This window comes from Penicillium oxalicum, chromosome I, assembly GCF_001723175.1.
Source record: "Penicillium oxalicum strain HP7-1 chromosome I, whole genome shotgun sequence".
Classification (NCBI taxonomy): domain Eukaryota; kingdom Fungi; phylum Ascomycota; class Eurotiomycetes; order Eurotiales; family Aspergillaceae; genus Penicillium; species Penicillium oxalicum.
In genome coordinates, this window is record NC_064650.1 from 5144260 (window position 1) to 5163231 (window position 18972).

The 18972-nt window shown below is 49.5% G+C and overlaps 8 protein-coding genes across 8 annotated transcripts; 2 read left to right on the forward strand and 6 right to left on the reverse strand.

Annotated features, from left to right (window-relative positions):
• Positions 1 to 3020: 3020 nt before the first annotated feature.
• Positions 3021 to 3188, forward strand: POX_a01695 (uncharacterized protein; the record flags this gene model as incomplete). Its single annotated transcript, XM_050110620.1, has 1 exon — positions 3021 to 3188. One exon carries the CDS (start codon positions 3021 to 3023, stop codon positions 3186 to 3188), a length of 168 nt encoding a protein of 55 aa, XP_049974388.1.
• A 2072-nt stretch (positions 3189 to 5260) lies between these two features.
• POX_a01696 (uncharacterized protein) lies at positions 5261 to 5572 on the reverse strand (the record flags this gene model as incomplete). Its single annotated transcript, XM_050110621.1, has 1 exon — positions 5261 to 5572. The coding sequence occupies one exon, from the start codon at positions 5570 to 5572 to the stop codon at positions 5261 to 5263; it is 312 nt and encodes a 103-aa protein (XP_049974389.1).
• A 2447-nt stretch (positions 5573 to 8019) lies between these two features.
• On the reverse strand, positions 8020 to 9085 carry POX_a01697 (uncharacterized protein; the record flags this gene model as incomplete). The annotated part of the gene is made up of 3 exons (XM_050110622.1): positions 8020 to 8043; positions 8117 to 8682; positions 8752 to 9085. 3 exons carry the CDS (start codon positions 9083 to 9085, stop codon positions 8020 to 8022), a joined length of 924 nt encoding a protein of 307 aa, XP_049974390.1.
• A 145-nt stretch (positions 9086 to 9230) lies between these two features.
• POX_a01698 (uncharacterized protein) lies at positions 9231 to 9506 on the forward strand (the record flags this gene model as incomplete). Its single annotated transcript, XM_050110623.1, has 1 exon — positions 9231 to 9506. The coding sequence occupies one exon, from the start codon at positions 9231 to 9233 to the stop codon at positions 9504 to 9506; it is 276 nt and encodes a 91-aa protein (XP_049974391.1).
• A 325-nt stretch (positions 9507 to 9831) lies between these two features.
• Positions 9832 to 9963, reverse strand: POX_a01699 (uncharacterized protein; the record flags this gene model as incomplete). Its single annotated transcript, XM_050110624.1, has 1 exon — positions 9832 to 9963. The coding sequence occupies one exon, from the start codon at positions 9961 to 9963 to the stop codon at positions 9832 to 9834; it is 132 nt and encodes a 43-aa protein (XP_049974392.1).
• A 2742-nt stretch (positions 9964 to 12705) lies between these two features.
• POX_a01700 (uncharacterized protein) lies at positions 12706 to 14929 on the reverse strand (the record flags this gene model as incomplete). The annotated part of the gene is made up of 10 exons (XM_050110625.1): positions 12706 to 13092; positions 13152 to 13330; positions 13412 to 13574; positions 13637 to 13691; positions 13760 to 14024; positions 14087 to 14216; positions 14280 to 14397; positions 14469 to 14596; positions 14670 to 14758; positions 14830 to 14929. 10 exons carry the CDS (start codon positions 14927 to 14929, stop codon positions 12706 to 12708), a joined length of 1614 nt encoding a protein of 537 aa, XP_049974393.1.
• Positions 14930 to 14947: 18 nt separating this feature from the next.
• On the reverse strand, positions 14948 to 15692 carry POX_a01701 (uncharacterized protein; the record flags this gene model as incomplete). The annotated part of the gene is made up of 6 exons (XM_050110626.1): positions 14948 to 14966; positions 15027 to 15121; positions 15175 to 15273; positions 15325 to 15418; positions 15476 to 15620; positions 15677 to 15692. The coding sequence occupies 6 exons, from the start codon at positions 15690 to 15692 to the stop codon at positions 14948 to 14950; spliced, it is 468 nt and encodes a 155-aa protein (XP_049974394.1).
• Positions 15693 to 17521: 1829 nt separating this feature from the next.
• POX_a01702 (CDP-diacylglycerol--serine O-phosphatidyltransferase) lies at positions 17522 to 18549 on the reverse strand (the record flags this gene model as incomplete). Its single annotated transcript, XM_050110627.1, has 5 exons — positions 17522 to 17890; positions 17972 to 18153; positions 18290 to 18327; positions 18384 to 18441; positions 18498 to 18549. 5 exons carry the CDS (start codon positions 18547 to 18549, stop codon positions 17522 to 17524), a joined length of 699 nt encoding a protein of 232 aa, XP_049974395.1.
• Positions 18550 to 18972: the final 423 nt, after the last annotated feature.

Genomic DNA, 18972 nt, shown 5'->3' on the forward strand with positions numbered 1-18972 from the left:
GTCGGCTCATTGTTTTTTTTTTGTGTTGTTGTGTTGTTTGTTTCAATCAGACTCTCTTCCAAGACCTGCTTTATCTTTTTGTCCACATGCTGACTTGGCAGTTAGTAGCAAGTTCCATAGCCCGGATGTAACCCTTCCGGAAAGCGAGTCCTGTCCCCTGTGATGTTTGGTCCGTGTAGGTGGGTGGTACTGTCATGTTTTTTTTTATCGGTAGCAGCAAGCACTCGGGCGAACGCCCCGTTGTGCTGGTGTACAGAAATCCCACGTGAACCCTTGACCTGCATGCATGACAGCAGATCGCGACTCTAACGCAGTTTCAAGACTGCAAGGGGACTTTGCCTCGCCCCCCTCTCTTGTCCCTCTCCTCTTCGACTTGACGAACGAAGAGGGGGCAAAAAAAGACAAGAATCGACAAATTACTGACGTTTCAAGTCTGCAGGCAATGGTTCATACCGCCATGTGGCTTTCGGCATGGATGATGGTCGTCGCACATGAGGTACGTGCATGAATGTAACCGTGGCGCGGGAACGTGATCAAGTCTGGACGGAAACCGAAGGTCTCCATCTCTACTTGTCATTTGCCAGTATTCAAAGCCAAAGGATGTATGTATGATATGTAGAAGGTAGATTTACTGGTCTGTGGTGGCCACTCAACGGATCTTGCCATTCACCCCAGACCTCCTCCACTCGTCCACGATTTCCCCCTCCCCCCAAAAGATCCACGGTCGAACAGAACTAGCCAGATACTTTGTTCATCCGAAGAGGTACAAGGGCTGTGGCGTGATTCCCGATCAAGGCCAGCCCATGCAGACCTTACTCTGGACAGAATTAGAGAATGCGCGTACCTGGCGAAGAAAAAAAAAAGATGATGATCAGGGGAGATGTGTCGTCAATCTTGAGATACTTTCTTTTTTCCCCCTTCCTCAAAAAGAAACTTTAATAGCGCGAACTGATTAATTCTACAAACTTCAATATCTCATACGCGTCTTCAGCTCAAGACGATAGTCTTTTTTTTCCGTTCTGTATAGTAAGCACATAGCTACCACCTACCATCCCCATTTGAACATTCTATTCCACCCCTCTGACGGCCATGACGGGACATGGACCTGACATCTTCGAGGTTCCCCCTCCCCTCCCTCATCGCTAAGCGCGGGTACGCAGTATATAGCATCTCACCAGCTTGTTCCCAATGCTTGGCAACGCATCGAAGCATATTGACAACATCCACCAGGGAATCTCCTTCTGACTTTCTAAGTTCCTCACGGGGCCGGGGCCGATCCCGAACCATCTCCCCCGCCAATTTGCATGAACACGGTCAAGAGCCCGGTCCAGCCCCAAATGAAGGGACCGTGAGTTCCTAGACTGTGACATAAGATGGTCATAATTTATCAATAGTCCGTAAGCCTCCTGTAACTTCCAACGGTGTCGAATGGACTCGGACTCGTCGAAGCGAGCCGAAATCGATGGAACCAGGGATCTCGTTAGTAGCTGGCATGAGCCGCTCACTTTTTCTGGATTCGGTTTAGAGGAGAGAGAGAGGAAATGCAGTGGTATGCGGTTATCTGCACAGTGTACACAGGCTCTGAGAAGATTGAAGTCGGGGACGAGTTGACCACTTCCTGTACGTGGATCTTACTGTAGGTACTAGCCAATGCATGCATATTGATCAGGCCTCCAGGGCCCACATCGGCCAGTAGATATAGCTTTAAAGGAAGAGAAAGAGTGTCAGCGTGTCGGGTTCAAAGGGAGAGGGAGGAAGGGAAAAAGCAAATTCCGCAAAGCAACATTGAAGAATCGTTGTATGAGATAAGTGGTTGTTTTTTTTTTTCTTTTTTTTTTTGGCGATCAACTTTGACAGGATGTTTCACATTGCTCACACGTGGACCTCTGACATTTGAGAAGCTACTTTTGAGTCTTTGGCTGTGCCGGTCGCCGGGGGGGGGGGGGGGGTGGTTGCTTTTCTTTTTTCTAATTTGTTTTTTTTTTAAAGTTTTCCTTTCTGGTTGTACGAATCTCTTCAGTCTCCCTCGTACAGGTCTACCCTGAATTCCCCCCAAATCGCTCGATTTATTGCCCGGCGTGACGCTAGATGCCCATGGCCCATGTACGCATGCGACTGCATTTCATTGGTGGAATGCGGGATCAAGGTCAAGGCCGCGGAAGTGTAGCAGCACGAGTCAAACGGGATCGATTCGTATCAAGTGTTTTTGACCTTTGATAGAGAAAGCAAATATCATACGTCAACGGTCCAAGTAGTTTCATGGCCCGATGTCCTAGACACTCGTTTGATCGTCATAAAATGCCACAGATTATCCCAAGTCATCGCGAGAATTCGGAACCAAAGCGTCAAATTCAACTCAGGTCAATGTCAGCTCGGCTCGGGCCTCAACTGTTGCTTGGTGAGGTTCCAGATTGCCCCTCTCGACGGATTTTCGGCTCATGTTTAACGGAGGGCCAAGAGTATATTCATCAGCGCTCTCATCCGAGGTGTAGATTTAGTCCGTGTGTGCCCCGGGGGCAAATGACGACGGGAACTTGGGATATGGGACCTGACTACGAGGATGCGATTGTAGATGAGGATGATATAACGAGTAGTGCGCGAGTGCCCCCCTATTCATCGGGCATACAGGGAAGGGGGGGGCTGTAAATTTAGCATATAGGAGTTGAATCTTCACGAGTCTATCTGCTTCAACTTAGCGGCTCATTTTTCCCGATTGGGATGGGAACCCTTAATTATCTTTTTTCTTCTTCTCCGTGCTGATTGAGAGGTTTTTTTTTTCGGTGCGCGGTGCGTACGGGGGATCGAGGGATGCGAGTACTACTCGACTTGGTATATCCCATTTAAAATTGTGAACAGAATGTATTCATGGCCGTTGGATGAATCTGGACCGTAGTATGTGAGATACCTTCAGTATTTACTGCCTATATGTCAGCGATTTATTCGAAAGAGAACATCTAAGATACTAACGGAAGCATCCGTGATAGGTACCTGCCCTACATATAGTTCCCAGGCCTGTATGTATGAAATTCGAACTGATACGGATCATCACCACTCAACAAGACAAGCTCTTTCCTCCTCTTGAAACCAGACCGTCTATTGAGGGTTCCGGACAGAATATTCCATCTCCATATCTATTCAAGGCACTCGGTGGACTATGCTTCACCGCGCAAGTTATCAATTACGAGTAAGAGCTCTCCGCCGGCCGTCTATGGATCATGCTGTAAATTAGGTCTGATTCCTCAAGTCAAAGTTGGCCACTGCATCCTTCGACCCGATCCGGAATTGAGGTTGTGTTGGTCGTGCAGATAGGTACCATTAGAGGTAGGAGACCTGCTGTCGACCCGCAATCATCTGGAAAAACATCTAGATCCCTAGGTTCGCGACTGGAACCATCTCCAACATGCGCACGCTGTCATCGTTGCGTATCTTGCACCAACTCACAGGACTTCTACAGCACCGCCCGCCCACAAACAAGCATGTAAGAATCGTGAGGAGGTAAGAAAAAAGAAAAGAAAAGAAAAGAGAGAAAAAAAAAAGTCAGCATCTCGTTCCGCCCATAAATCATCATCATTCTCAGAGAATAATGTGACGACCAACGCGGTCGGACTCGAGGGCGGTGCTGCTGTGGGCCTGCAGCAGCACCGTTGGCGTTGGCGAAGCCCCACAGTTACTGTTCACTGAAATCATGAAGCGAAAGTAGAGCGAGCAATATGTCTCTCTCTCTCTCTCTCTCTCTCTCTCTTCCTCTCTAACGGACAAGGTCCAGTGAAGAGTGCAATTCTTGAACCCGACCGGTACTAGAGCTTTCAGTCAAAAACAATTGGAAAGGAGGGAAGGAAAAAAAAAGACGAATGACATCATCTATCCTGCACGGGAGTTTGGCTCATCAAACACTCCGACTCTGAGGCGCTGTTGGATACCAACATGGAGATGATTGGTCCCTCGTCCACAAATCTTCGCAGCTTCGTCCGTGCTGCTGCTGCTGCTAATCTCAGGCCTCGTCCCGTCTGCAGAAAGGGCGTGAGACGTCCAGCCACTCGCTTATGAAAATAAAAGATTTTCTACGGAAAATAGTTAGAGATTTCCCATCTCGGCTTAAGTTGGGATCATCACAGGGCTGCTGGGAGTGGTCGTGGACCGTTCGTGGTGGCAACAAAAACAGAGTAGTAATTTGAAGTGGGCTGCTCTAGTAAGGTGAAGAGACTACTGCTTACTATAGAGTACTTTAGAGTACTGACTAGTAGTAAACCAATTAATTAACCGACATCATGAAGGTGAGGGCTTACAGAAAGATTCAATCGGATATTGTTAGCTTCACACGGTGTAGTTGCTTATGGACATTGATTTTCCCGTTGATTTCATTTCTGTCATTCTATCTCTATATTTTTTTTGTTTTTGTTTTGTATCTCTTTTTCCTCTTGGGTTGTTTCTTTTTCTCTTTTTTTGTTGGAAAAGGTCCACAATGGGCTTGATCGCGGTGGTCGTTTTCCGTCAATCTAAGAGATGACACCCCATGTCCGCCACGCCTTTCTAGATTCGGACCAGTTGGCCTCTCACTCTTCGGAAATGGCCAGTGAATCTTTCTTTTCCCGGGCTATACACTCCAGTAGAAGCAGTTAGAGACGGAAATTGGCCGAGATTTGGTACTGGGGTTTCCCACCATAATGATGCGCCACAATGTACCATGCTTGCTCATGTGTGGTGAGCTAGCTCTCTCTCTCTCTCTCTACTACAGTAAGACTCTCCAGCCCTCCACCCTTCCCCTCCCCCCGCTCATACGACAGATGCCGCGCCATATCTTTGCAAATCTCCAAATTTGAGATTCAGGAACGAGAAGTATGCTTGAGAAGATCCATGGGTTCTCGTTCATGGGTGCGGAGATGACTTTTGTTCCGTCTTACGATCCGTGCTATCAGGCCGGGTCTTTCGACGGTGGTTCTCCACTTTTTTCATCCTTTATCTTTTTAATTTCTTTTTTCCCTGTGATGATATCAGGTCTGAGAACACGTTTCGTAACCATGGGTCAATAGTCCAAGCCAGAAATCGACTAAATGGCCATGAGGGGGGAACTGGTAAGAGTCTTCACTCCCTCTCCGCATTTGTTGTCGTGGAGGCTCGAGCTAAGGACCGTGAATGTGATGACCTCAGAGGCTTTGAGGCTTTCTGGGGTGGATATCTCGGCAGACTTGCTTCTTTGACATCGAGGCCAAGTCGGGAGGCTTGGTGAGATCTAAAGAATGAGCTTCATCCAGCACTGATGTCATGCATCTGATATCAACGAAAGCTCCAAATCTGACACGGCACCCGATGCCAAATGGACATCAGAGGCGCTGGATTTTGACATTGTGGCAAAGAAGACGTGACGTCCTGAGGGGAAAGAAAGTCCACGGTTTGGCTGGGTCTGATCGAAAGTCGGCTGTAAGTTGATGATGAAAGCTGACGATGGGAATGGCCGTCCATTGCTTCCGCATCCTCGAGTCGCGATCGGCCAACAATGTTGGAGGCGTCTGGTGAAGTCTGAGGTCAAGCCAGGATTACTGGCCAGACCCTGTTTCCCTTCTACAGTAGTCATGTACAGAGATTGACTGCCAGTCGTGTCATCCTCTCCAGGCCGTTCTAGTAATCAACGTAGAATTTTTGCACTTCTGCATGTATAGGTCCACTGACTTGATCTCGACTCGTGAAACCGATTGGTATGTGTCCAGGATTGGAAAGGAGAACCAGTCTTCAAGGCTGGATTATCTTTGGAGGGGCGGCAAATAGCTTGATAGCATCAATGAACAAGAACGATCAAACTTGCCGGGGATCTTGCAAACCGAAGAGGTTGAAATAAGGTTGCTAAACTGCCCTCTTTCTTTGGGCAGAGATCTTTCTTCGATCGTTCCAGGCCATTCCTTACCGCAACACGCGCAATGTCGCAAGACTCGACCATTCTTCTCTCGAGGGTGACAGAGGCCAAGGGTCTTTCGGATCTGTTGTCGACTCTGCATTTGGAGTAGCTAATTGTGAACATGCGTGCTAATCGATTTCTGGATGTCTCATTCCCAACGGGTTGACAACGTCCGGTTTGGTCAGAGAATCAAGATAGCCATCTGTTTTCTCGAGATGGATGGTTTGGGGAGAAACAGAACGAACGGAATCGATTATCTTCCATTTTCTCCGAGGTCTGCTCGTCTGTCACTGCCGGCAAGGATACTCCATCTCAATGGGCATGGGACATTACTTGTTCCTCGGTTCGAGTAAACGCAAATGCACTTTCAGGCCCAAATGTCTCGACGTGTCCGGATATGGCCGCTGTGCTTTGTTTTCCGATTTTCCTTTTGTACCCTCCTGGCCATCAGACACGCAAATTGGTCTCGCCAACGCGCGTTTTGCGAGGAATTTCAAATTGTTCTTTGATGAGAAGAACTCGCCAGGGGCTATTCTCAATAGAAGCAGTTGCAGTAACAGAGACGAGAGGGATAACCTCGACTAGCTGGAGAAATATCATTAGTCGCAACGACCAAATAGTATAGTAGGTTCCAAGCACAGCAAGGATTCAGCAGACGCAGACAACAATAACAACAACAACAACAACAACACCACTCTCTCACTGACTCCTTCACTCTCACTTACTAAATTCCACATCCACATCTCCATCTCCATCACCCCATTCAAGTTCTCTCACACCCTCACCATTCCCCCGGAGAAAAAATTCCTCTCCAACTCAAATAACCAACAACACCAAAGATCCCACACCCACGCCACCCCAACAAGTCAAGAGCCGTCTGGCCCCGATTATACCTCAACTGCCGACTGCGATTCCTACACTTCAATCTTAAAGGAGCTGCGTGGTACTAGAATTGAGCAGCGCGATGACGGGTACCGGATTGGGAGGAGCGGAGTACGACGTGGGTATTGGAGATTTTGCGTGAAAAATTCTGGTCTTACAACTTTGTCGAGATTTGCTGGGAGGAAGAAAGGTTGTGGCATTTGAGGGTGGGAGACGTCGTGTTTGTGTTTGGGATTGAGGAGAATTGCTCGAGACGGGAGAGCCTGCGTCGTCGAAGGTGAAGATTGTTCTGAAATAGACTGCTTGAGAGTTCCTTGGTTGATTTTTCAACCAGCTAGAGGTAGATGGATTGGGAAGAGGTTTGTGGACCTCACGTAGGAGTGGGCACTCAATTTATGAGCGTCAGATGCGAAGGACTTTAAGCGCCCATTCGAAACTCATCCGCGACAGCTCTGCTTACGTCGGGCACGACACTGGCCCACTACACTTCTGATACTCATTCGGCGGCTATGACCGAGACCAATTAGCCAAGTCCACTCCGAGGATTAGTCCGTGGGTAAACCATTAGAGACGACGGCCGCAAAGAGACTCAATAGGGACTCAATAGATGTCATCCGTGAATGGTGATGGTGTGTCGGGACACTCGTACAACATAGAGACTTCATCAAGATTCTTTACCAGAAACAACTTAGTCGGAAGGGGAAGGGAAATTAGAGGAGAAGAATGGTCAGATCATAGTGGTATTATACCCGCAAAAGTCTTCAACCGATAGACAGAATCCGTCATCAGTCAACACTGATTCGATAAAAAAAATATGTAATGATAATCATAATTTGTGTCAGAAACGATCGACCTTGGAAGCCAGACCAATTCCCGGCAATGAGTGACGGGAGAACCGAATACAGACAAGCCAGGTTCCAGCGGGCTGCGAGCCTGCAGTCGGGCAATGAAGAACAAGCACTTTGTTCCAATCCCTCGATGCACAGGCGTCTGCTAATGTTCGCTCATCTGCCAGTAGTATGCGGCATGAGAATACGATTCACCCACAATATAGACATCGAAGGAAAATCAAGCCAATAAAGAAAGATAAAGGAAAATATTTTCCAAAGCATCATGACTCCGCTAAATTAAGACCCGAAGTTGGGACAACGAGGCATGAAAATGAACGATTCCCAAGTGGAGCTAGGGAGGGGGGGCATGAGAGAGACACCGACATCGCTTTAGCGCGAAATGATCAAAAAGGTCAATTAGCGATGATCGGGGTTGGTAACCTGCACGCAGAAGGTTAGTCAAAAAAAAAGGATGGAAGGCGTTGGGAAAATGCAAGCGTGGGGTAGTACTGACTTGCAAGATTCGACGGGAAAAGTCGTGATCGTCGTCGATGCTTCCATTGCTCTGGCGGCGCGTGGCCATGTAATCGCCATCGAAGCGGGAGTCTGTCATGGACGGCGGCTGTGAATCACGACCGTAGCCTCCGGCTGTACCACGGAATCCGCCCTCGGCATTCTGTTTCTTGGAGCGGTAGAAAAAGAAGGCGGCACCAGCCAGGGCTGCCAGTCCAACAATACCAACTACAACACCGGCTGCGATCGCCGCGGTGTTGTGGCTGCTCTTGATTGCGCCAGAGATGTCGGTCGTCGTCTGTTCAGCGTACGAGGTATAGGTGGTCGTGTGGCCAACGGCATCGGTGACAACCGAGGGTGCACTGTTGCCGCCGGAGTTGGGGTTCGAAGTTGCTGATTGAGCGGGATTTGTGTTGGTTTCGGCGCCGCTCCCGCTGCCTTTGCCGTTGCCACTGTTGCTGCCACTGCCGCTTGTACTAGTACTGCCGCTGGCAGTTGTGGCCGAGACCGCAGGTACATCGCTCTCCAGTCCCGTTGTGTAGAGAGAGTAATAATCCGATCCGCCACCTATCAGAACAAGATCAGTCGGTCAATCATGGATATCGGAGCGCGAATCGGATGTGGGATGAAACATACACATGTCTTGGGGCCAGCCAGCACAGGCGGTGTTACACTTGGAGCTGTCCACCTTGGATGATGAGGGAGGTAATTCGTTACCACACAGACAATCCGTGCCGGACGTGAGGGCGAACACGGCGGCTTTCTTGCCATTGCAGCGATCAAAACACCAACCGGAACTCTGGAAGGTGTACGAGACTTGATCCGAGAGACCCTCCTTACTGCTGTAACAGCCCACGAGGGTCATACTGTTGCGGGGAACTAGACGGTCGATGTATGTGGCCATGGCCGGAGTGGCCGAGAATAGCAGACTCGACATCGAGAGGACAGTCCACATGTTGTTGACGAGCATCTTGATGTTGGGGAGGTTGTGAGGAAGGGGGATCGAAAGACTGGAGAGAGAGAGAGAGCGAAGGAGAACGAAAGATGGGATCGGAAGAACCAGGAACGACCCGCGTGACCCTTGGAAATTCCTTGAAGATATCAAAGGATCGATAATGAGTGTCAAGACTGTACTCGACAAACGAATCGATCTGGAAAATGCCCCTGTTGCCTTGGGCGCAATGATTCACCGGTCGGGGCGCGGTCAAAGTGGGGACCAACGCGGGAAAAGACCAGGCACAAGACTCAAAACGAGAGGTGTTGCTGAAAGCAAAGGGTTCCTTCTCAAGACAAGTGTAGTGGTTGAGAAGAAGAAACAATGGACGAGACAAACAGACCTGAGACTTGGGGGAAGCTGGCAGGCGGTGCAGTCTCAGGAATGGCGAGAATGAGGAAGTCTGGGCCCCCTAAATCGACTGTTGTTGACGAAGTCAGGGGAGGGGAGTCGTGACTTTTATGGTGACTTTTAGGGGAGAACGGTCGGGTTGAATGACGAACCGGTTGTGTTGCAAAACTGGCAGAAGAGGACGAAAGCGAGTGCGAGTTGCGAACTCAGGATACTGAGTGAAAGCGAGTGTGAAGGTGAGGGGTGATGAAGAAGTGAAAGAGAGATGAAGGTTTCGAGGATCGGTCTGGAAATGGAGGGAAATGGCTTGGACAGCGGCACAGTGCGCAATGAAACAAGCGTATGGGGTTCTGTCTCTTTTGCCTTCGGTTTTAGTATGTTCCTGTCGAGCCAAGTGGGTTTCTTCTCTTCAGGGACAAGGGGGTGGAACCAGCAAAGTGGAAAAGTTGGGGTTCTGGTGGTGTATTTTTACCACCGGATGGTCGATCTGGCCCAGCACCCATGGTATTGCACTGTTTCGGTAAAGCGGGAGGATACTGTACGGGTCAGGTACTGTATGTATTGCCGGTGCGAAACTGTATCCTGTCCCGCAGGGCGGTGCAATTTTCTGCTCGACAAACAAAGTCTACAGGAGTTCATGCATCGTGTGTCTATCGTTGGGTGTAAATGCAAGCCGCGTTACAGCTGTCCTAGTCTTAGATCAATTGTTCTTTCGAGATGTCAGGATCAAAAAGATGCCTAACGCAGACGAGGCCGGCTATGCGTGGACTCAAGGATCATCATTCGACTTTTCGACCAATCGGGGTGGACGCTTGTCTGATGTTGTCTTCACAGTACCGCAGACTGGTGGGCAAATCTGGACTTTGAACGCAGGTTCCTTCACAGACTTCTATGTGCCCATGTTCTTTTCACGCTTTGCGCCCATAGGCCTCCAAAATCAATATCAATAATGCAGTACGGCATGCCCATGGGTTCCGAGGAAACGGCAGCCGACAACTCGATAGACTCGATGTTCTCAAACGATCCAACTTGGACCATGGCACTGCGTGTCAATATTTCCAGCACTGTGAGCACAGAGCCATAGATCGGATGTTTTCGCGAACACCCAACCCAACCCGACGCGAACCTAGACCGAGGGTTCGGGGGCCACGGGCCAAAAATAGGGTGAAAAGTTCAACTAGACGGTTAGTGGCTTGATCGCATCCAACTCAATCACATGGTGGCCGACCTATGCAACAACTCGTTCAATGCCAAGCCAGCGGTGCATGATCGATCTGATCTTTTTCCCATTTCAACAATGGATTGCATTCTTGGTGGCTTGAGGATACGTCAACCGTATGGGCTCTTTGGTCTTGATGGGTACAAAAGCCACTTTGGGTATCCAAGCATCCACACGATCGTCATCTGTTGCCACGCCACAGAGGCATTTTCTTTTTTTTCTTCTGGGCTGGGGCTCCGAGGTAGATACGAGTTTCCGTATTGAGGGTAATCCAGAGGCAAACCAGCTTTTCGTCGATAACCATCTGACGGTCACCAGATGGCTATGAACCCACTTTGCAACCTCTATCGAGATGCTGTCAAGCTGGAAGACGGCACGGATGCAAATATTGCATACCTCAGTGGACCAACATAGATCCAACAGTAGACACCCCTGCATGTACTCGTGATACAGTCAAGGTAGCGAGAGAAGCTTCAGGGCGTCTGCACCTATGCGCCTATGCGATGGGTTGGACTCAGCTGCCGATGTACATCATGGTTCTTTCATCCATGGAAGAAGTGCTGTAGGTTCTATGAATAGGTGCGAACGGCCCCCAGACTCTCACTCTCGCATTAAACTTTGAACGCTCCAGTCGCAGTGCAGGCCCAGTCGAGCTTCCTAGGATATGCCATGCATGATACATTAGCACAGATCCATATGGGATAGTCTTTGTATGCTTCTACCTCGCTCGACAACAGAAGCTACGCATCTCGTATCAAAATCATTCATGACATGGCCTTCTTCAAATCCAAGGTCGATCGAACTTTCGTCTATTGTTGAACACACTCGAACCCAAAAAAAACACCATGTTGTACTGACTCCAACCGTATAGATTCCACCGTAGACGGACCATTGAATACCTACTGTAAGTCCTGTATGTACCCATTTCATGTACAGAGAGTATAAAGCAAAATACCCTCGGCTATGAGGTGTGAGGTATCCAATAAATCACATGACCCATTTTGATCGATACCGAATCTCCGGATGAACTCTACACATCACATTATCGTCAAACAGTCTCTGCGACTCGCTGCATATCGAGATGCTCAATCTACCCGGATCGTGGCCCATGGTATCCCTTTTCCAATGAACAAGGTAAGGGACTTACCACGGATCGAGCTGGGCGGACATTGCCGAGTGGAGTACTGTAGTGCCGTGGATCAAGCTCTGCTGGAAAGCCGAAACATCGTTTGAGGAAGCGCTTTACATGACAATACATGAAGCCTCATTCCGATTAAGCTTGACTGAGTCTGAAACCTCGTAAACACTCCTGGCTATCGGGCCTTCTTCACTAGGTACAAATATGAAGCCAGTTTAAGTCGAGTGTTCAGGACTTCGTTTTCATTGAGAAACCTCACACCCGGAGCTGGTGATCGTTTGCCACCGTATCTCCCACCTCGACCGGCACCTCTGGGGAGAATGCAGAGTAACGTTTTCTCTCACGCGATCATCAAGCTTCACAAGAGTGAAAATTGATTAATCTGAGCCGCGATAGCTCTGGACCCCCCTGGTGTGTGAAATTGTTACGATCAATTTTCCGAGAACACAGAAAACCCCGGAGAAATGGCGACAGGGGATCCCGTGACGGGCAGGGAACCACGGGATGGCCGGATAGCCTGGGTTGATCCACGTGACCAACACTTTACGCTGGAAAAGTTTACAGTGGAACCTTTCATCCATCGGAAGGCCATCCAGGATTTGGGGACTTTACCGTTGTAGTATGTATGTATGTAGGTTGGAGACGAATAGGTCGTACAGGCCTGGTCATTTACTCTCAAAAATCCCCCTACATATATGGTCTAAGATACTCTTGTAAGCGATTGTTCAAGTATGCAGAAAATTGGTACGATTAGAGTCGGGCATGGATACACCTGCTCTGCCAGGTCAAGTGTGAATATACGTATCACTCAACTTGAATTTGGCCCCCAGCTCTCGCCGTGATCTCACAGAGATTCCAACCTTTCACGAACTATGACGAGAGGCAACCTTAGATATAGGAGAAACGGTAGGCCCGCTCAGAGTCAGTCAACTGCTTTTCGTTTTTCAAAATGGCCAAACCCGGGTTGTTCTGCAGCCAGCCAAGATGCTCCCTGCTTTGGATATCATAAAAGTCGAGGCGGACCCGGTCCTGCGAACCGATCTGCTCGGCACGTTGGGCCGCATCATTATCCTCGATAAAGTGGCCTTCTTTCTTAGGGTCGACTTTCATCTTCCGGAATGTAATCAAAACGTTTGGTTCCTCGTTCAGGCCGGCGTAGAGAACATTCTCGTTCTGGTAGTGCTCCGCGGCGGTTGTTCGACGCACACTGTAAAAGTCAAAACGATCCCCGTTCTGGACGTTGAAACGGAGGGGATACTGCGTTCCGTATTTGAACTGTGAATAGTTAGTGGGATGCACGCCTCCTATGTATCACTAGGCACAATTGATCATACCCTTGGAACGAGCTCTTTTGTCCCCGAGTGTTGCTCCCAAATCAACTGGTGTCGTAGCGCGTAGACCTCGAGAGTGGCTTTCATGTGACCGTCGAGAGTCTGGCACTTGCTCAGCACGTGGCGTTTAGCACGTCGCGAGTAGTTTCCTCCACCGGCTTCTGGTCGTTCGAGGTACTCCTCTGGCTAGTGTGTGAGACTGGTAATCCAAAAGAAAGGGCCATATTTATGGCCCTCGGGCTGGTGTTTCTCAAATCACTTACCGTTGCCGATGATGCCGAGGTAAGGTTTGCTAGCCTGTCCCTCGCCGAATTGGTCAAGCAGGAATTGAACTCGACTGAAGTAGATGTCTTCGATTCGACCCGGGATATCTTCCCATTTTTTCATCTTGCCAATGAGTTGGACGATGTCCACCATGCCGATTTGCTTTTTATCTGTCAAATACTGTCCTTGCAAAGGTCATTTTGGTGGATAAGAAGCTCACTCACGTTCATCACTCGCCAGTTGTAGAAAGAGTGGACGGTAGGACACCAGGCAGGGGGGCTAAATCCTGTTGTCAATATCGAGTATTCTCTGCGAAGACCCCACATGTTCAAAGAAGAGGGACTCACTTGTTACACAACAAGGTATCACCGCCGTCCGCATGCCAGGTGATTGAGTGACTCGAGCTGCTCTGGGACCGCTCGGTCGACGAGTTGTTTGTCGTCTCATGGCTCGCGCTCACCGACGCTTGGAAGCCATATCCAGACACGGATGCACTGGCGGCGGCCTTGAGTGCTGATGCCTTCTCTTGAGCCGTGGATCCGGCAATACTCTCCGTCGACTCGACCGAATGCAATCGGCCACCTAGTTGAACATGAGGGACAAACACGTGCCCTACGATACGTGGATTAGCTTTCACCCCCAAAGGCACGTCTTCCACTAGAGATAAAATCTACCAAACTTATGGAAGAAGGAATCCGCATCTTCTTTCTTTGCTTTCGGGTCGCGCAGTTTCTCCAAGTGCTCAATGCATTCGGCAGTCAATTCGAGATCTTCGGCGTCAAAGAAGATCTCAACACGAGGAAACTAGCCAACATGTGTCAGTATCTAGGCGAGAGGGAGAGGGAGGCCTTTTGTCAAGTTATTTACCAGATAAGCCACGTGCATTCGACTTTCATTCTTGAGAGATGACTGGGCGAACGAGCTCGACTCCGAGGTCGTGGCCCCTGCTTTGACACCCACACTCACACCGAAGGCTCCTCCACCTCTACTCCGATGGTCAGATCCGTAATTCTCTAGATTGATTTGATAGAACGTAGAATTTGGTGATGAACTCACGCTGCTGCTTCAACCGTAGTCTGGCTGAATGCGTTGGACGCCAAAGATTCGGCGATCGAGGTCTGAGTCTCGAAGACCTCAACTCTCGAGCCATCACAAATCTGGAATCGAGGGATGCGGAATTTGAGCTAATTTCCGTCAGCACTCCAGTTCCTTGAAGATTTTGAGATTGAAAAGGATGGTGAGACAGAGGGAAACTACCTCGGGCTGCTTCAGCTGGCCAGGTGGCGGTTTAGCAATCTGGAAAGTGACATTGTACTCTGGAATAACTCTTTCCTTCAGAGCAAACGCTTGATTTGGGAGAATCGAACAATTAGTCTCAAGATAATCTGGGAGACTTGAAGCCAGGTTGTCGACTTACCAGTGTATCTAGCCCGACGAATGCTCGTCGGCAATTGGAGCTTGTCATTAGCACCTCCGCCTTCGAAGAATTTACCGTTGAGCAGGTCATTATTGCGCATCACGATCCCCCATGCTGCTCATTCATGTCGGCGCGATCTGGAGAGTGGTCAGTGAATCAAGTACATTAGATGAGCTCTTAACAGAGACCGTCCTTACGTGTCTGCCTTCCCTGCGGACGCTTTCCAATCATCTTTTTTGATTGATGAAGTGAGAGTGTTCAACGTCGGCTTCAAGAAAGGCATTCGATCCGACTGTAAAATTGTCAGTCTCACAGTTACTGCCATTAGTGGTGTGGCCATCGTACCAGGCTTAGGTCGAGACGTTCTTTCAAGAACGCAGCAGTGTCGCCGTCAATTTCCGTCATATTGCTTCCCGGGGCGAGGAAGAACAAATCACAGGTATCCTGTCCGGCTCAGCATGGACCTCTTTTTATCATCATACTGATCAAACTTACGCCGTCCTCGATCTTATTCATCTGGAGGTAGACGTCAAAGTTGGTGTCCTCGGCGACTTCGGCGCCATCCTTATCACAAAATTTGTACCTCACACTGTCATGGCTTATAAGCTGCGAAGAGACACGGACTCCGAACGCGAGGGGCTCATACTAATCCTTGGGCAGCGGACTTTGATCAATCAGATACCAACGGATATGCTCGAGAGCAGCATCCTTGAACTTCTGAGGCAGGAGAGCCCTCGAGATTGGCGTTCTTTTTCCGCTTCCGGCGTCATACTTTTGGATGGCTAGAATGACTGCAAGTGACACCATCGTTAGCAAGAAGACTCAAAGCAAGGTCTGGCGGTCGTACTTTTTGTTTCGCTCATCTTGTCGATTCCTTTCAGATTCTCCCCAGTCTCAATATATGATCAATTGAGAGTGTGATATCGAATGCCTGGAAGAAGGAAAACGAAAGACCATGATTCAGAGATCAGTGGAATCCGAGCGTTTTATAGATGCCCAGCCAGAGATAGAGGTGTAGAGGAATGTACCTTTCCATTTCCCTACAGATCATGTCTAGCTCAACGAACATAGTATTGATCGTCGATATCGCCATCACCATCGGCACATCAGCCAGCCACGAGTTCGTGGAGGTCTGGTAAAATGTGATGGGCCAGTCGTCGTGAGACAGGGGATCCATGAACAACACACACCCAAGCAGTGGATCGTGCATGATGCTGAATCTGTCGCTCACGAATAGCATGTGCGAGGGCACGTTCTGTGGGGCGAACCACGACGATCATCCCAGCCAACACGAGATCTCTGGGTCAGCTTCTGGGTCAGCTAGAGACCAGATTGAAGAGAGAAGACGCAAGCCAACAGAAATTGACCCAACTGACCCATGGAAGTGTGAGCCAGTTAGGAAAGGGCATTCTACAGATAGGATGGATAGCCAGTCCGGTAACTTCCAAGGCACACGGGCTCAGCGCAACAAGACCCAGAGGGGGTCCGAAATAAGCAAATAGAAAGTATGTCCTCTGTCCTAGAAGCAAACGTGAATATAAGATAGTAATAAGAATGCCTCCGATGCATGCGAGATACGCTCGGATCGGCTCGGTTGGCGCATACGGCAGGATCTGTTTGCGATCAGCATCAGATGCGGGGACGCATCTTTGCTGCAAAAACGAGTCGGTGACCAGATCATCCATGCAGCCCTGAAGATTATGTGGCTGAAGACCCACATCAAAATCGAGATGAAGCCTATCGCGATTGGCCAAGATAGCAGAGCGAGAATGGGGAGTAGTGTATTGGCAGACCTTTTAGGGCAGAGGGAAGACCACGCATCTGATAGCTGCTTGACTGGTTTAGGCAAAAGGGAATGAGCCCTGGGCTCAGCAACTGGGGGGAGCAAAGCCATCTGCATCGCTTCAGTAGAATGGTGGTCGTTCCCACCTGACACCAAAGGCGACAGTGTTTGGCATCGTTTCCACAAGTCCCTAGGGCCATTCTATATCAGTGGCACTTGATCCTATATCCTTGGGGTCTTTTGTGAACTCCTACTGGGTTATTAGTTCGAAGTAGGGTGGACTTGACGAGAGAGTATAGATCTCGATTCTAACTTTAAGTCCCTACGCTATTTTAAATTTATGGCTGCCGTCACATCTCTCCGCTACGTAAACATACAGTCGGCCCCCGAATGGATAAAGCGCGGGTTGAATCTCACCTTTGATCCCCGACAGGGTCGATACCTAGACTTCCAACCCCTCCAGTCTATCTCAAGTGTCGCTACCAAGGTCAGTTCCCTGCTAAAGTCGGTCACGTAAGTTACCGGAAATATAGCCGACGCCCGTAAGAAAAATGGAGTCGCCCATGGCCTGATGCCTGTTCACCAGTCTCTTGAGTGCAGCACATGCTCAAAATAATAAGGCATTCAATTATCAATTCTCTTGCTGCTTCAGCGTCCCAGGGGGTCCGCGTCTATATACATGACTGCCTGGCCCGTGGCCGTGGAGGCTCACACACCTTACAGATGAACGACCCAAAAGATGAATGCTTCAGGTGAATCAGGGCCTTCCCAATGCACAGTGCGTCACCAACCGTCCCTCCGTGGTCTTCCCATTACCCTCTTAATGAGAATGAGCAAGTCCAGGTGAGCTCCGGGGTCATCAATCGTCGATGGTCGTTTCCGACCAGCAGGGTTTGAACATTTTGCCGTCTAAGGCTTAGGAATGTGTATCGTTTTGCTCACCATCAGACAGCCAGAAAGCACGAACAAGAGAACCACAGGATGGAACTCGAAGGGGGTACCCGGAGCCACGACGCCAAGAGGAATGTTTTCATGGGTCCAGCCCTGGGAAACCCAATAAGCCATGAGAGAAGCAATAGACAAAGTCGTGGGGATGGGAGTGCCTTCAAAATATTTCGACTTCCCAGTCTTGTCCTTGGGCAGTACTGCGACGGTAACATTGAAACGGGCCAGGCGGGTCAAGCCGCAGAGGACGAAAAAGGCGAGGAGGAAGTGATCGAACGGGGTGCGAATGCCCATGGCAAAGGCGGCAGCGGCGGGGGAAAGACCGAAAGAGATCTGCATTGGGAAGTGTCGAGAGTCAGTTGACAGTGGACAAGAGACAAATATGTTCGTATCAAGTGAGGGAGATACTCGTACCAAATCAGCGAGCGAGTCAAGCTCCTGGCCCATAAGCGAGGACTTCTTCCGCCACCGAGCAATTTTGCCGTCCATGAAATCAAAGAAAAGACCGAATGGCATGAAGCCCAGAGCCGCCCACAACGCGCCGTAATCAGACGGATCGCCGAGGCAATAACGCATGGAGGAGAAGACGGACATGACTACATTCTGGTATTAGCAAAGCCCTGAGCTAGTACCATAAGGACTACTTGCCGCCACAAAAACCTATATCGGCATTTCAGTTAACCAAAAATTCGTTCGCTATGCCGTGGTGGGATTTTTTAGAGACACCCTTACCATTGAGCTCCGTTACCAGATCAGCCAGGTGAAGAGCCCTACAACATCATCAGTAACAGCTCGCTCGTAGAGACTGGGTCGAAGCCGATCTTACTTGACCAAACTGAAGTGACCTTGCTCCGAGGACAAAAGCATCTTCTGCTTCTCTTGGCCTGCAGGACTCAAATTAACAAAGTCACAAACAAATTCAGCTTGACCGAAGACTCACCCCCGTCCCCATTTGAGTTGCTTGTGGCCATATTGGACTTTCGGCGAGACATGCTCGGAGGAATAACAATCACGCAAAAGAGTTGGGTAAATAAGATGTGGGAGAGGTGGTGATATTAGTTGAAAGAGGGTTGGGAAATGCGGGACTAGGTAGGAAAGATGACGGTAATCCTGCTTCGAAGAGTTGTTGACAGACGCACAGTCGTAGAGCGGTCAACGTCATTTCCCAAAAGCACATGGGCAGTAACTGTGGGGGGGCGGTGCACAGTGGCACCCGCCACAGATTCCTGAGCCACACGGGGACAAAAGTTTAAACGGCCCGAACCCGATACTGCGACTGCCTCGGAGCCTACTAAGAGCCTACTGATTTTGGTGAGTCGGCCCCGACGGAGAGATCCCTTGCCAGAGCATGGAGGAGGAGGAGGGGGCGCCAAATATCTCTCACACAGCTGGATAAGAGCTACAAAACGACGGAA